The 17636-nt window shown below is 40.8% G+C and overlaps 1 protein-coding gene and 1 long non-coding RNA gene across 5 annotated transcripts in view; one reads left to right on the top strand and one right to left on the bottom strand.

The window, feature by feature from the left end:
* The window catches only part of ccdc50 (coiled-coil domain containing 50), an 18848-nt gene extending 4252 nt beyond the window's left edge, over window positions 1-14596 (top strand). Inside the window, exons 3-12 of one of the 4 annotated variants that reach the window (XM_034881912.1) lie at window positions 1882-2011; window positions 3776-3866; window positions 4627-4729; window positions 7202-8071; window positions 8882-9057; window positions 10308-10352; window positions 10632-10796; window positions 10950-11026; window positions 11123-11232; window positions 13157-14596. In XM_034881912.1, the coding sequence (XP_034737803.1) occupies window positions 1882-2011; window positions 3776-3866; window positions 4627-4729; window positions 7202-8071; window positions 8882-9057; window positions 10308-10352; window positions 10632-10796; window positions 10950-11026; window positions 11123-11232; window positions 13157-13176 (1787 nt within the window). In that variant the 3' untranslated portion in view covers window positions 13177-14596. The remainder of the gene's footprint in view (window positions 1-1881; window positions 2012-3775; window positions 3867-4626; window positions 4730-7201; window positions 8072-8881; window positions 9058-10307; window positions 10353-10631; window positions 10797-10949; window positions 11027-11122; window positions 11233-13156) is intronic. The other 3 variants (XM_034881913.1, XM_034881914.1, XM_034881915.1) reach the window with 3 other exon arrangements.
* Window positions 14597-14999: 403 nt separating this feature from the next.
* Window positions 15000-16796, bottom strand: LOC117950694. The gene is made up of 2 exons (XR_004657967.1): window positions 15761-16796; window positions 15000-15662 (listed from the first exon to the last, which is right to left on the bottom strand). It is a non-coding gene; the product is annotated as an uncharacterized LOC117950694 (long non-coding RNA).
* Window positions 16797-17636: the final 840 nt, after the last annotated feature.

Raw genomic sequence — 17636 nt, forward strand, 5'->3', positions numbered from 1 at the left:
TTGTCCTTGCATGCCTTGTTAGATTAGCTGGTGCTTTTTTGTGAGCTCATGTGTTTAAATAGCCGGCATCTTTTTCATATGATTTGAAAAGGCACTTTGGAGACTTACTAAGAGGGGTTGTTCCCTTGCTGCTGTTGTTTTTTTTTCGTGTGCATTCTGAATGCTGAAATCTTGTGCTTACAACTCTTACTCATTCCATTCTCTTATTAAAAGCTTCTTCAGCTTTATTGTTTCAAGTTGAAATTGTCTGTTCCCTCACTGTAGGACATCGCCAGCTGTGCAAGGTTGAAAGGACATTTTCTTACCCAGGCATACAAGGCCTTCCTTTTCAGAAACAAATGAATATCTGCAGATGAACAATGGGCACCAACATCCTCATATCCTTTACCTGCTCTCATTCATAAAGGAATGACAGTAACCAACAGAAAGAAGCTGTTGCTTTTGTAGGTTCTGCAAACATCGGCCAGTTTCTGTTCAGATTTCTTTGGTGAACTTTTGATTTGAACGTACTGATACAGGGACGGAGTGTAGACAGTGGAAACATGAGCACTCTTACTTATCTGCACTGGACGATAGTTTTTTTTGTTTCCATAAATATGTTACTTTATGTCACCGTAAAAGGGTAAACGTTGCAACAAGATCTGCAAAGAGAAGGCCAGATGTCACCCAGCCATACCCTAAATGCAGAGTATGCTCTGTGTTAGCTGTGATTATTTTGGCTTTGGCTGGCCTGCCCTCGTGTTGCCATCAACCCGTTTTAAAGCTTTAGTGATCCATGAACAAGGCTATTTGCTCCTTTGTGTTGTCACACTAACTGATCTGCTTATCATAGCCTGATGATGTTTTTCACACTTTTTCCCTGGATCACATTAACAGATGGCATTCCAAAAGTTTTTTGTTTTTTTTTGAAACTTCACTTTAAGTTGACGTGTAGTTGCTGACTTTTATTTCCATTCAAAATGTTGCGCAAATCACGCATGGAAACAATCTCTGTATGACTGTGTCAGCACTTGGCATACTTGTTTCTGGAATGTGTTTTTATTTTTTTATTTTATTTGAGCGTACAGCTCCCCACTGATATGTCTGGGCCTCAGCTAGTCCAACATTTCTTAACTCCCTTTTTCAAGGTTGGGTTTGTTGAATGAACAAATGTCACAATGTCCGGGCACGTTTGTTTGTTTGTTTGATTGTTTGTTTTTGCTATCTGGAAACATGAATCAATTTTTCTGTTGAGAAAAGTGGCAGTGGACAAATGATGTGGCACTGGATAAATGATAGCCTTATCTTGAGTTGTCACATCGGTTTTTCCCCTCAAATATATTTTCTAAGGTGTCATCAACTTAAACAATTGATCCCATCATCCAAACAGAATCAATGTCAACCCCTTGACTTTGTGTCAAGTCGCCACAGCTGTGAATCACAGTTTCCTCTTTCAATCTCACCAGTCATGCAGGAACTTTATGGAGCCTCTGTAAATTGCCAAACGTAATTTGGTCCTTTTCACATGAAAGCTGGGAACAGATCGATAGCCAGGTGAAAGAGAGCTGAGTGAGTAAGTGATGCGCTCCATGCTTACCAAGTGCTCGGAGTGCGTCAGCAAGCAGGATTTATCGTTTGTTACGGCCCACAACGTGCCATCAAACAACCTTGGATTGGCACCTCAGCTGCGAACATTACATTCTCATTCTCACATTACATTTATCTTCTTCTCTTCGGAACATAAACATTACTGCTCCTCAGAGAGGAAACCATCAAGAATGTGTGGATCTTTAAATAAACCCCCTGGTGCCCTGCTGCTCATCATTTATCTACAGTTATTTAGTTGTTAGTGCGGCCTAGCAATCAGCTGACCTAATCCTGCTTTGTGTTTGTGTCTAACAGTTGAGAGCCACTTGGCATCTAACGTCAACAAGAGCCGTCTGGTGCAGAAGGACCTGCAGGTGGCCAAGAAGCTGCAGGAGGAGGAGGATCAGAGGGCCAAGGGCCACGCCCAGAAACAGCATGTCGACATGTGGGTCTCACACACAGACACACGCAGTTTCACATCAAAACACAATCCCAATACGAGAAATTGACAATTTAACCATACACACAGAAGTAGGTAGATGCAGAGAAGACAACCTAATGTGACTATTACTTTAATTAAATAGTAATGTAACTGACAACAAGTGACCACAAGTTTCAGTGGATCTTAAAATGGATATTTGTGTTGAGTTATTTCAACAAACGATCGGGGACATAAACGCCTATTGTCCGAGAGTCTCCTGAGAGAGCTTCAGTTGACAGCAGGGTCTGCGAAGGAGGACAGGCCGGGCAGTCAGCCAGTCCCGTCAGACTGTGGAGCATCTGAACTCCAACAACGTCAGCGCAAAACTGCCCATATTGTAGCTCTACACAGTTGATTTCGCACATTAGAAGCCTAAGAGAAGATTTGTGCTGCTGAAGTCTTTGCTCACAAGCGGCCCAAGCAGCTTGTGGTTATGGTCTCTGTGTGGCATCTCCATATCCCTGAAGTATAATTATATTTTTCTACGGGGTTTGGGTCAGCTCCAGCTTGAAGTTCAAAGTTATGCAGCTTCCACACAATGTTGACTGACAGCTCCTACATAGGGGATTGTTGCCTGTGCTACAGTCTAGAACAGGTGCTGCAACAAAGCTATCTTGGTGTAAAAGTCCCCCTCTGTGCTCTGCAATTTTAATTGACATAAAATTGATGATTCACAGCTCAGTGAGATGACTGTTCCACAAACAAACACAGACATATATTAGTGCACACACCCGCAGGGAGAGGCCAGATGCTACACCATCGATGCAGGCAGGCCAATGCATGTCACGCTGGGAGCTCCCACAGCCATCCACTCCGCACTTGCCAATGCTACTTCATACACACCCACTCTCATGTGACTAAACAGACACACATTCTTGTTTGACTAAACACACACATACACATAGGGGAATGCAGTATTACTTGTTTCTTCATACATATCTATAAAGGAATATTAAGGTGCTACATTTTTTTTTTTTACTATTTGCCGTCTACACGCACAAACAGAAAAGTTTAAAATTTGCATACCAGCCTTCGAGGCAGATGGTGTTGTTTTAAAAATTGTGATGTGAATTGGCCAAAGCGAGCTATTGAGATCATCATCACAACAGGCAAGAATATATCTTCTAAGGCCTGAAGTGCACACGCTACCTTTTTACAACATGTTGGATAACTTCACTGCTGATCATTCAGTGAGTTCATTGCTCTGTGTTTTTCCGGTGTTACTTGATTGGTTAAACTTTTGTGCAGCTTTTGGTTTTGCTGTGCATTTATTCATATGTAATACATAGTGAATTAATGTTTTTATCATTGATAATTGTGAGGTGTGGCAGTGAGGTGTTTTAATTTTTCTTTTAAACTGTCCATCTGCTATATTAAACGTGATGGCTAGTCAGCGGAAAATGTATCTACTCTGGGAGAGTGAAATAAAAATATTGATGGTCAGCAGAAGCATCAGCAGAGAGTGCTCAAAAATGGATACACCAGTATTACATAAATGTGTATGAGAGATACAGACATTTTTACTGTTCATAATATCCTTGTAGTGCAAGTATAAACACTTGTTCATGGTAAGAGACGCATAATAGATTTAAACTTGCTATAATGTTGGCCATCATCATCTGCATCTTTAATTGTACAGTTACAAACATTTTTGATTATCGGTTTTCCCTTTTTTTAATGTCTTCCAAACCCCTTCCCATATACACATGAACCTTTGGGAACCTCCAGTGAGCGTCAAGACAATGAGATCGCATATGAGATTCAGGAACAACTGGTCCGACAGGCGGAACTACAGCGACGTCAGGAAGAGAAGGATGCGGTAAGAAACATGCAAACACACATGCCTTTTACAGACATTTCTGGCCATGCAAGCACAGCATTGGTCACATCCACCCATCAATGACTTGACTTTTAGTATTGATGTACTGTACTGGGTGGGTCATTCCACTTAAATAATCACCTTGTTTGTGCCTCTCCATTGTGATAATTAAATGACAGTTATAGTGCCCTGACTTGTATTTTTTCCCACAAGGTGTTAATCTCAATGTTTATGATCTACATAAAGTCCAGAGATTTAAGGAAATTCTGAAACTACAGTATCAGGATGTTTTCCTAAGTGTTGATAAACGAGACAAAGACGAGCGTCTGTTTTCTCCCCCCACAGTGAGATTAGACAAAGGGCTCTGGTTCAGTAGTGGTCATCAATCATGAACTGACGCTGTTTTATGTTTATTATACACTGAAGAGTGGGCTCCAACTTTTGTAAAATTGTCTGTAAATCTTGCAAAATATCTCAGATGCTAGTACTGATTATTTCTTGCCTCTAAGTTGGGGCAGAGATGGGTCTCATTGCTCCATAGTTCTGGGGGGTGAACGTTGCACTAATTGGCCTTAGTACGACACATCAGGGAACGATTCACTGTAATCTGATATGTTTGAAGCTACACACACTGTCAAGAGATGTAAACTATAACCCAAAAACAAAATGACATATAGTATTTGTTCCAGATCGGCCCATACAGGGACTTTTTCATAGTCATGTGGGACAACCTATTTACTGTGGCCTTGTTTGTTTGTAGGCTATAGCTCGTAAGCTGCAGGAGAAGGAGATGAAAGAGGAAAGGAGAAGACAGAAGCAGCTGGAAGCAAATTTTGAGGAGGAGTACTTTGAGGATCACGGAGGTAGGCCGAGCACCACTGGCTCATGTTAATGTGTGGGTGTTTATGCATCTGTGTGTGCACGTCTCCTGTCTGTGAGGACATAAGAGAAGAAATACCTCCTGTTTCAGCTCAGGATGTGTGAGGCTGTGCTTTTGATGCTGCACAGCGCTGGAGATTGTGGAGAGTGACTTGAGGCAAAGATTTTGGAATGCATTTATAAGCGCATAATTAACCTTGAAGGGAGGCTTGCATGTTCCTACAGGGAAATCATTTGTCATTTTACTCCCATTCAAGAGCCAACACCGCTGTAAATGGGGTTAACAGTGCTCCAGTTTCAGGATACAGCCTAAATGTGCTTTGATAGCAAATTTTTACCTCTATTTATTAAGTGAATATCCAGTTAGTGGGTAAGGAATGCATTTAAAAAAAGGATTTAGATCTACGAACTAGTGTCACACACCCACAAATGTTTTTGTTGTTGTGCTTCTTTTATAACGTATTGGTGAGCGTGTCACATAGACAGTCTGTTTAAGTCTTTTCATTTACACATCCCCCGACTGCATGATTCATTCCACTGGAGGTCTGTTCAACGAGAAATCATTTTTATGTTCCTTTTTGACTTCTTTGTAAATTGTTGCCCTGTGTTGAATAACTTTCAGGAAATTCACCTCAAGTTTAGGGGTTCAAGACAGTTCTTTATAGGGAAAAGTAAAGCACTCTGGGTTTGTCAGCAGTAGAAATGTTGCTTCTGCTGAATTGTAGCAGCTATCTGACAGTAGTGTGGCTAGGTCTGAATGCAGTTATAGTTCTTAAACCAGGATCTTCTTGAGGAAAATTATTTTTAGTTAACTTAATAATAATAATAATACGCAAAAACTTTTACTTTTCTCTGCCTTTTTGTTTATGTTACCAGCACATTTCCCTTCTCTGCCATGCTAATGTATCCCAGACACACTATTATTTACATTCACATCTAGGGCGCTGTTGTGTTGGTTATTGTCTGCAAGAGGAAAAGTGCGTGCTAACGTGTGTACAGTATAATATATTTAGGTCCTTTTGTGTACACTGCATCAAACGATGTGAGTAAACAGACTACAAACTACATCTACAAGGTACAACACCCAAAAAGAGATATAAACATTTTCAAAAATAAGCATATGCATATTTTTTAAAAGTGATGTACTACAACTAGCGGGAGACGAGTTACAATTGAGGTAAGTTTGGAGATACTACCTGATTTAATCATTAAATTGATAGCCTACATATTTTTGATTTATGTCTTTTCTGTGTTGTAGTTTGTAGACAGCACCTAAGCTCTCTAACTCCCATCTCAACGCAGGAACTGAACACAGCTGATTAAGCACAACTTTCATGCATTTCTTTCCCATGTACAGCAGTCAGATTCTCTGTGTTCACTCTGAAGGAATCACTGCACTTGGATAGGCAGTTATAATGACATTTTGAACATGTATAGAGGCTAAAAACAGGTTTAAAACTTGCCCTGTTTAAGCCTGTTGGGTGCTAACTCTAGCAGGAGGATAACACAGTGTAGACAGCACCGATTGTTTGCGTTTTTCTCTTTACTGACAGCACTCCAAATTTACAAACAACAGAGCTACATGTTGGAATCGACCGGAATTCTCCTGTGAGGGTTTTCATTTTGAGATTCAATCTGAGCAATATTAGCATCTTGTGTTTTATTTTAAATCTCCATACCAGTTGTTTTTGTATCCCCCTTATGCCCATCTCTCTCTCAATCTTGCTCTCTCTTGCGTTCTCAAAATAAAAATCACTAGTGAAATCATGTTTCACTAAAGATGTTGTCTTGCTTTTCATCCCGCTGTGTAATTGGCCGCTCCTCTCAGGAAATGAGGATTACAGTTGCACATGAACCAGCAAGGGGTCAGAACCTGTCACCGCATGACAAATACACAAATGGGAAAAGATTGTGAGGAACAGTGACGGTGTATTTTCAAAGTAAGGCTGGACCGCAGAGAGCAAACACTTAAACTAGTCTGGTCGTTCTGAGCATGTACTAGTGAGGATGTCCTTGTACCTGCATCCTTTTTCAAAGGTTTGAACGCCAACAAAGACTTGTCGGTTAGATGTCAACCAGCTGGTTATATAACTTGAATTCCATTGAGCTTACTGAGTACTGGCTTCTGCTATGTGCTTTTCCACTCATTTGTTTTAATTCAAAGTTTTGTCAGGCTCCCAGCGCAATGGTTTTCTTAGTAGATGTAGATGTGTTGCTGGACATTTTGGGTGCAGCTAATTCCTACATTGTTAACTGTATATCTATAGCATGTACTTTGTCTTTTCATCATCACTGTCCTCACAGGTGCTGCATCTAACTCTGTTCTTACTAGCCATCTTAGCTTATATCATTCCTGTTGTTTTTTCCCCCCACATTTCCATGTTGCCATCAACCACCATCATTCTCTCCACACCGCCCTCCTCCTACCCTCGCTCCTTCTTCTCTGCCCTGTTCAGCTGCAAGAAGACCCCTTGACCTGGACAAACACACCCGTCACCAATCCAGTTCCCCAATCCCCCGTGATGCACATGCTCGAGTGACCTCACATCGTGATTACTCCCCAGATTATAGCTCAATAGAGCCCAAAAGGACCAGGTACCCAAGGCAGGACCCAGCAGCACCCCACAGCCACTTCAAATACCCTGAACACTGCCCAGTGGCAGAAGGAGGGCGAAGCAAGCACGCAGATCCGTACCCAGAGCACCAGCTGCCTTCTAGAGGCAAGCATGGGGACAGGTACCCAGATTATGAGCCCACAGAGACTGGAAGAGCCAGGGGTCCAGATGGGTGGGATACAGAGAGATTGTTGAGAAGCAAGGAGAGACCAGCCAGGCCACCTCTACCACAGAGCGTCATAGAGAGAGACGAGACCTGGGAAAGAAAAAGGGAGAGGCAGCATGACCGAGACAGGGGCCGAGACCTGGATTTGGAGAGGCATATAGGAAAAGAGCAGAGAAGAGACAGGGAGCAGGACCTCAGGGGAGCGAGAACAGTAGGAAAAGATGGGGAAAGATCCAGAGTAAGAGGATTGAGTGGGGACAGACAGAGAGAGAGAGACAAGCAGACACAGAAAGACAAAGAGAGACAACGAGTAAGAACCAGGAGCATGGAGAGGGGACTTGAAGAGGAGTCAGGGCGGAGCAGGGACTGGCTATGGGAGGGCAGGGCTTCTTGGGAGGAGCAAGGGGATGATGGTGAGAGGGAGCGGAGGGCCGGGGGCCGGCAGCATGTCCAGTCTGGCCCCGAAGAAGTGTTTGATGGTCCGGAAGAGCAGGGCAGGGGTCCTGGCAGGGAACGCAGTCATTTTCACGCCAATGGAGAGACAGGTACCACCCTGAGCCACCCTCTGGGCTCTGCGGGGGTGTTCGTGTGGTGTGCTGGAGTTACTTTTTTGCTTTTGCAATCTCGGGTGGTGGGTTGTTCTAACATTGCAATCACTAATGAAGACACAAATTTCCCCTGTTTTCATGAAGATGACGACATGTCCACAGTAGTTTCTGATAACTGTGACTATGATTCAGATTGTGATGGTTTTGAAATAATTTGATTTGTTGTTGGGCTCTGGGGTTTGCTTATTCTTGTACTGTCTGCTTGGTTGTTTGTTTATTAAGCAAGGGAAAAAAAATACACTGAAATGTGTGCTGTGATTTTTCTAGTGGAATAGCCTCATGGATTTGGATAAGCTAAACTTTGGCATTCACAAAGGGTTTCGAGGCTGGTGAGCTGGTTGTTATCTTATTCGAAGATAACAAGGTTAAAAACAAGAAATTGGAGAACACACAGTAATTAACACCAGTAGAGATGCACCGCAGCCCTTTAGGTGCCTTATTTCTCTAACCCAACTTGAATTGTGTAGATTGTTTTGTTGAAACATAACTTGATCAGACAATTATTTTGATAATTTAATCATTTATTTAGTCATTTATCAAGTTTATGGCAACCAAAATATATTGGACAAAACAATAAATTTGAAGACATAGCCCTGGGCTCAGGGAAATTGGGATCTTCTTCTTCTCACAATTTTCTAATGTCTTTAAGACTAAACAAGTGAAAATAAAAAAAAAAACATAATTTGATAATGAAAAAGTGAGTTGCAGGCCATGTCTATTATTAATAAAATGTGCCGACATCCGCAGGTCGTATTGTTCATCGAGGGAGTGGAGCAGTAGTAGTAGCAGAAACTGAGTATGGAGTGAGGGAGGCCACCAAGGGGTTGGCAAAGCTCGATGTCCGTGAGCAGGAGCTGAAGGACATGGAGGTGGCCAGGAAACTGCAAGAAGAGGAAGTCAAGGTGAAGAAGGAAACCAGACAAGTATTAGATTAAGTTTTATTTTTGCAAATAAAAGGTGAACAGTTTCATTTGAGAGATTGAAAGCAAATCCAACAACCAGAAAAACATAGAAACTAAATATGTTGGAGATATTGATGATATTGGTTTTTGCTTTTAACAACTCCATTAAAATGCTATGTTCTGCTGAAAGATTTCAAAATTCCATACTGTGCCGACATTAATATGGTCATAAATTTTAAACATAAAACTTTAAGCCCACAACCAACTGCATATCACTTGATCTTGGTATTACAAAGAGCAACAGCCATCTTCTGAACAAGCCTGGAAGATGAAGTCCGGTCAGATTTACAAAAATCTGATATTGAGTTGATAATGATATCAAAGGTCTGACAGTAGACTTGTAAGCGTGATATCAGAATGTAAGTCTCAGTGTAACTAGGACATTGTCAGTTATTCACGCTATTGAGCTTGTGGTGGTTATTTAGATTTCTATAAATGAGGTTTTGGAGGCATATTTTTTTAAGACAAATTTATAAAAGGAAAATATGCAATGTTTTGGTTTAGACCAGTGCTCTTTATGTTTTTTAAACCAAGGATCCCAAAGCTGAAAGAGAGACAGAGCAAGGAACCCCTACTACATATATTGTATAACATTGAGGTGCATGTTAAACTGGACCAGATGGATGACAATGGATGGATTTATATTTATTATTTAGAAATCCTAATTTAATGTTAAACATACAAGTGTAAGCTACATTCAGTTCTTTTAAGCTTAATTGTATCTGTGGATGGCTACCTTACCTATAGTAAACCTTGTTTACATATTTTTTCACAAATAGGTTAATTGTTACTAATGTGTTGTATTCTATGTTAATGATAATTTTTATTTTTGAAAAGAAGATACTTTCAAAAAGTAATCAATCATTTGGCGCCCCCCTGCAGTGACTCAGTGACTCCCTGTTGAAGATCTTTTGTTTAGGTTATTCAAATTATACTTGAAGTCTACTTTTCATTTGGTATGCTTGAGTACACACTCCAACAGCTTCAGGGTCTGGAGCGAAAAATGTATGAACAAAGCATTGACATGGCACCATGTGATAAAGTGATATACTCTATGCTGTAAATTAATGAAAGCTTGAGAGAGAAAAAAAACAAACACAAACGATAAAAGGCCTCAATCTCAGTCCTATGTTATAACACCTCGGAACAATGAGGTCCCCTTTGGAGAAATTTGACTTCTATTTTTATTTTTTTTTATTCTCTGGTTTCAGGCCAGCAAGATGCATGTGCGTGCAGCCCAAGTGGCTCAGGATGAGGTGAGTGGGAATGAAGTCTGGAAACTTTAAATGCTGTCTGTCCCCTTTTTATATACTTACATTTCCTGAGATGACCCAATTAAATCAACTTTGTTGTCACATAACCATGAGCTTTTAATTACATATATGGCTGAGTTTTTCATATATACAGCTGATAATGCAATTATGTACTGACATGAATCACAATCAATGTGTTGCCCACGCATTGAATCACGCAGGTTTTTCTTTGGTTGTGTTAATTAGCCAGTTGATGTGGATGTGTCTGTTTCGCTCTGGCAGGAAATTGCCCGACTGCTGATGGAACAAGAGAAGAAGGAGTACAGGAAGAATCGAGAGCGGGAGAATGAGAGAGAGCGGGAGAAAGAGAGAGAGCGAGAGAAGGGGGAAAGGTTGGCCATGGATAGGATGGCAATGGAAAGAAGGCGGCTAGAGGGAGACCACAGGGTAATTTGCTCTACCATACTCATTTTAGAATGTGTGCTTTGAGGTTTGATATATTTTTTTGCAACCCATGACTTTATTTGATGTAAAAGTGTATTTCCACTGTGGTACTGGCAACTGTAATATTTAAGAAACATCCTTTTTGTTGGTTTCCAGCCAAACTCTGAGGAAGTAGTCCGGCCCAGAACCCGAGATGAGTATGAAAGGCAGAGGAACCACAACAAGCCTGCCAGGTACAGGACTCATTATTTCTTACTTCAGTCAAGAAGTAGAAACCCAAATATTTCATTAATTTCCTGTCACTGTTTTTCTCTCACTGTCTGTCTCAGGCCTCCTCAGCCTCGCGCACACGACTATGAGAATGTGCACTCTGGCATTGGCTACTCGGAGCACCCTGCCCCCCCTCGACCTTCCACCAGACCTGAGGCTGCTCACAAAGGCATGGTGTCCATTCTGTGACAGAATGGCTTTATTTACTTAATCCTAACATAAAGTGCTTTCTATCTAAATAAGGGTGGACCCTGTATTTAAGGATCTCTCACTTTTTTTATGTATGTATGTCTGTATGTATACTGTAGGTGTGTATGTATGTATGTCTGTATGTATACTGTAGGTGTGTATGTATGTATGTATGTATGTTTGGATGTATACTGTAGGTGTGTATGTATGTATGTCTGTATGTATACTGTAGGTGTGTATGTATGTATGTCTGTATGTATACTGTAGGTGTGTATGTATGTCTCAATGTATACTGTAGGTGTGTATGTATGTCTGTATGTATGTGTACTGTATGTATGTATACTGTAGGTATGTATGTCTGTATGTATACTGTAGGTGTGTATGTATGTATGTCTGTATGTATACTGTAGGGTTGTATGTATGTATGTATATATACTGTAGGTGTGTATGTATGTATGTCTGTATGTATACTGTAGGTGTGTATGTATGTATGTCTGTATGTATACTGTAGGTGTGTATGTATTTATGTCTGGATGTATACTGTAGGTGTGTATGTATGTATGTCTGTATGTATACTGTAGGTGTGTATGTATGTATGTCTGGATGTATACTGTAGGTGTGTATGTATGTATGTCTGTATGTATGTATACTGTAGGTGTGTATGTATGTATGTCTGTATGTATACTGTAGGTGTGTATGTTTGGATGTATACTGTAGGTGTGTATGTATGTATGTCTGGATGTATACTGTAGGTGTGTATGTATGTATGTCTGTATGTATACTGTAGGTGTGTATGTATGTATGTCTGTATGTATGTATACTGTAGGTATGTATGTCTGTAGCTGTCCGAAAAGGGCCTGTTTCTGTTCTCCTTCTGGTATTTCTTGTATGATTTTAATACAGTAGGCAGTGTGGCAATTGGTGGCAATTGGTTTGAAGCTCACTGTGCATCATACGTTGGTAGATAGGGCACAACTTTCCTACATTTTTATGTAAATTTAATGTACAAGTAGTTAAAAAAAGTGGCTGGTGTAGCAAAGTAAAAATAAATTTGCATCTGCCGCTCCTCACCGTATACATATATACATAGACGCCACCTTGGCCTCTGGAATGTACGTCAACATCACAGCCTTGTTAGACTGGGCAACTTGTCGATAGTGATCAGTAGCAACACCTTACTCGTGTAGTTTGGGGGGCTGTAAACATCGTCGCACGGTCAATCTTGGGATATTACTTTTTACCCGCGTAAGACTGAACAATTGGTTTGAGATTTATTGAGTCATTATACCATTATGTGGAGAGCTAAATAATTGCCCGTTAATGTTATAATAGCCTCTTTACCATACAGGTCAGCAATAACGCTAGCTTTAAAAAGTTGAGAAAAAAATATCTAAATTTTCCATGACACAGAAATACAGATTTTGATCCAGAAAAACAACAGCTCCCCTGTTTTACTTTTGTGTCAAATAGCGGCGCCGCTGACGAATCTCATGTCTATATGCCTAATGCTCCCCACCCTGTCAGTCGGATCCCCCCACTCTGAGTCGGATCATTCCATCCAACACACGCTAATGTACAAATGTCAGAAGGGCCTTTTTCAAAGCCTCTTCACTGTAAGCCGTGTTCTCGTATCTTTTCAGGATATGTTAAACGGCAGATTTTCTGTTAGCCCGTGTTACTGGGATTTGCACCAAGTAGTAGGCCCACAAAATTGCGGAATTTTCTAGAAAATTCTATAAAAGAACTATGTGAGGAACTATGTGAGGAAACCAAACAGCAGAAATATGCTCCAGATCTCAAAGAAGACAAATGAAATGTGGAAGAAAAACAACTACTATAAAACTTAGCTTGCAGTGTGACGTCTGAAGCTGCTGATAAATCTCTGTCTCTTCCATCTTTTCCAGGTGCCTATTACAAGCGGTGACTCAGGCTCTGTGCCATGTCCAGACATACTGTCAGTCCTCCTTCGTCCCTTTTTTTTTTTTATGTATCTTTTAGTTTTCCATCATTTGCACTCTGTTGACCAGAAGCCTTGGGACAATGTAATGAGGTGAGAGTGGATTTTCTTTTTTTTATACCCTCCAAAGTCAGCCCAGAGTTTAAAGAAGTGGGTCTGTGAGGGCTGGAACCACACTCATCTTTTCACTGTTTTTCAATTTTTTTTTTATTGTGATTTAAAATTATTTCTTTCAACTCAACTTTTTAAGACAAGCCAAAATAGCAGCCTTGTATTATAATCAACGCCCCTTGATTCCTAGCTGTTAAAATAAAGGAACCGGCTCCTCACCTTCTGTGGTCATCATGTGCTGATGTTCGTCCCATCTGTGGACCATGCCATCACAAGGGCTCATGGCCTCTGCTGGATATAACCATGCAATCTCAAAATTTCCCAAGACTCTTGGGCCTGTCTGGTCCAACGTGGCTGCTACAGTGTCTTTGATACCAACATGGCAGCTGCTTTGTACACCCATGCTGCAGTTCTGTTCTCTCGCAACACATGCCCTATCCATGTGCCACACAGCGTACGCCTCTGGAGGGATGCGATTTTGTTGCTTTATTGAAACAACAAAAGAATAAGCCTTTATCAAGATGCTGGTAGTTTTGGCTTTGATATGTTTTACCACTGTGTTCTAGTGCAGAGGAGGTGGAGCTTTGTGATGATTCATGGACATTTAATTGACTGTCAACTACTGCTTGTGAGGGGCACTTTTTATCCCCATCACCCTTTAAAAGTGTTGATGGATGACTATTTGTGTATGACTCACTGTTTTTATGTGCATGCTTACTGAAAGTGTACAACTGTGTACATGCATTTCAGTTCTATATCAATTTATTTGGCTCCCTCTTTATTCTCAGAAAGGGCTAGAGCCACAAAATGCCAATAACCTTTGTGAATTAACAGTACATGTTGGCTCATATACTGCTGTACAATATATCACATTTCTGATACCATTTCATATCAGCTGATCAATCACAAAACAAAACTGGCCCATAAAAGAACCAGTACCAAAATGAAGTGCATGTACATTGCTTGTCTTTGTCAAACCTGAATTTGTGTGTGTGCTTTCGACACAAACGTGCAATTGAATATTTGCTCATTTTATTTGAACGTAAATATCCATTTTCTTTTATTTTACTCGTGCTACCAAATTGTTTCCCATCATGGAAAATATCCTCTCTTCAGTCCCTTTATCTGGTGTCCCATTAGTTATGTTTGTTCAGAAAGGGAGCCTGTTATTTTTTATACAATATTTTGTCAGTCTTTGCTCAAGATTGTTCCCTTTTATTTCCCCTTCTTTGTCTCAAGCTCAAAGGCAGACATCACTTCCTGCCTACAGAAAAGACAAAACATTCCCACAATAGAAGTGCATCTGGATAGAGGGAAATCAGTCCCAGGATCAGCTAAAATAGACATTACTGCTCAAAGGGACCTATTTTAGTTTTTAGTACTCAAGGATCCATTATTTTCTGTTCATATTGAATAAGGAAAATGAAGAGCACATTCAAGTTTGAGTTTACTGAAATGTTTGATGGCCACAAGATGAAGTCTTTGACCATTTACGGCTGCTTCAAGCTTCTCAAAATGTTGCTGAAATTATGAATCGGCTACCACAATGTTTCCCTCCCTGTTCAGAGAAAGTAAGATGTTTGAATTGCCAAGGTCAAACATGCAGGTGTTATTAAATCATGTGCTAATTGCTGTTGACAGATTTGTGCCATACCTTTGTAATTTTTTCAGGGACTTTGAAAATGGGAAGAACTTAAAGTTGTTGTAGCAGAGTTACCACACCCACAAAGGTGGGACTCCTTATTTATTCTTTGGTGAGAGCACCACCGTGTGGACATGTTGACAATGGCAAAACTGATCTGATCAGATCAGAATGTACACTTGTGGATGTCGTGCATCAGACATGGAATCGAGTGCTACATTATTATTCTTTAATCCAGGGCTTGTATGCAATCTACCAATCATGAATCAATGCATATGTTGGCATTTGCTGTAACAGAATTTTATTTTAAGTAAAGCCAATTAACAAGTTGCTCTTACTCATAGCATCTCAAAATGTAATAAACTATCAGCATTTCCATTGTTTATGAATACGACTCATTCATTAAGTCCCAGTTAGGACACAATGACACTCAGCAAGTTCAACCAGTAAAACAGAGGATTAGGCCTCAAATAACCTTCAAGGAATACCTTAAGGCTTCTTTAAGTTATTAATATACAACACTCTGCACTTTTATCACCGAACCATAAAGATGACACACACACACTTTCTACCTGTAGTGCAGCTTTCAAGCTTTTCCAAGAAATAAACTGCCCACAGCAGCCGAGAGGACATAGTTATCTTCAGCTGCATACTCTTCCTCCAGCCACTGATCTGCTGAAACCTTTGGCCCAAAGCAAATCTACATAGCACATGCAACACAAGAAACATCCATTTTAAATTCAGCCTGAGTTGGCTGACACCCAAGGCCTTCTGAATGTTGCATAACGTCTTACTCACCTGTTCCCAGTATTGACACAGGTAATGTTGGTCAATATCACATGTATACCCTGCACCTCAGCAATACAAAACAAAAGAAACTCATGAAAAAAACTGTTGGAACTACAGATAGAGACCTCCAGCTGTTTGTGCAAATAACAACCACTAATTCAAGACTGAGAAAAGAAAACCCTTCCATATACAGTAACGGCTGCACAGGCATTTGTTTCTCGTATTTATTTCAATAGGGAAAGAAACTGAAAGCATAATGTCATTTGCAACTTTTTTTTTTTTAATGAAACATAGTTGATCCAGGTTTAATTTCTTCTCTTTATCTTGGACTCAATCATGTGCTCAGTGTATTCAGAAATAAATCATTTCCATGTGCTTAGTGTCAGGTAGTCTTTTATTGTCAACATGTTTTAATAAATCATGCCAGTCAAGGAAAGTACAGAGTTACACCCATCATCTGAGATCGGCTGAGTGGATCTGGTTCACCAACATACCTGACATACTGAGGCCTTGTCTACATGTGGCAACACCACTGCCATTCCCTCAGTGGGATATGTCACAACCAAACCACTGGGAGCTTCACCTAACCAGAAAAGTTGCTGCCGCTGTTGGGAAGCTTACAAAATGTCATAATCAGACAGGATATCTGTTAGGCTCCTGGTGGCTTTAGGATCTGAAGATTAAAGTCTACCAGTATTTGTTTGGTAGCTTGTTATTTCCAATGCAGCTTTAACACAGACACATTCTACAAGGACGATGCAGGTGTTGGCAATGCTTTCCAGACAGCCGACCTCAGCAGTGTTCCAATCTGGCATTCGTTCGGCTGTCAATTTCTTTACAAACATAAGACGTTTATCAAAAGCAGAGAATCAATGTTGTACCTCAGCCTGAAAGCTGCAGTCGGTCTCAAACAGAAACAAGCCATCTATCCAAACCTCCAGTGTGGCACCTCTCTTTGGGCTAGGATGCACATTATTACACACACGACCAGAAACAATGACTGAAATTTATAAGCATAAATTCCCAGGCAAAGTTTCCAGCTGTGCGGGTAACAGAAACACTTTAAAACAATTCTGCGAAGAGAAAAAAAAAAAAGTTATTTTGTATACCAACAGTTAGTGCATTATTATCATTAGGCCCACACGTTTGAGCCTGCTCTCATTTTAGGCCTGCTGGCTGCATCACAAAATACACACAACAATCCTGTAGATTACAACTGCAAGCAAATATTGATTCGCGTTCTCAAACTCGTTTAAAGTGTTAGTTTATTCATTCGACTCATCGCTGTGTGCCCCACTATCATTCCGCAGTCCCAACAGGTGTTTGCCCGTAACGATCACGCCGGCTTGTTAACTGTGATGCAAAAATAGAACAATATGTACGTACTGACAGGTTGTTGAACTCACCTGCCATCCAGTCATTCAAGGTGCACGAGAGTGATGAACGAGCTGCTGTATTCACCGAGAGAGGGAAATCGACTCTGCGGACTGAATGTCTCTTCCGTCTCTCACCTGGCAGGTATAAAGGTGAGTGCAGCTGTCTATCAACCGCTGTACGCCGTGTTGAGACACGAAGACACACCCACAACGAGAGAGAGAGAGAGAGAGAGAGAGAGAGAAAGGGAGAGAGATAACTAATTACTCTACATACTGGAGGTTTCTCCAGGTTAAATGTGAAAAAAAACATGCGCTTCCGCCACATTGACATGACTGTAAAGGAAAAAGCACTAGTCATTTGAATCCAATGCGCGCTCTCTCTCTCTCTCTCTCTCTCTCTCTCTCTCTCTCTCTCTCTCTCTCTCTCTCTCTCTCTCTCTCTCTCTCTCTCTCTCTCTCGGCCTGAAGCCTGGGGCGCATCTTCAGGAAAAACCGGTGGAGGTAGAACT

This window comes from Etheostoma cragini, chromosome 9, assembly GCF_013103735.1.
Source record: "Etheostoma cragini isolate CJK2018 chromosome 9, CSU_Ecrag_1.0, whole genome shotgun sequence".
NCBI classification, from domain to species: Eukaryota; Metazoa; Chordata; class Actinopteri; order Perciformes; family Percidae; genus Etheostoma; species Etheostoma cragini.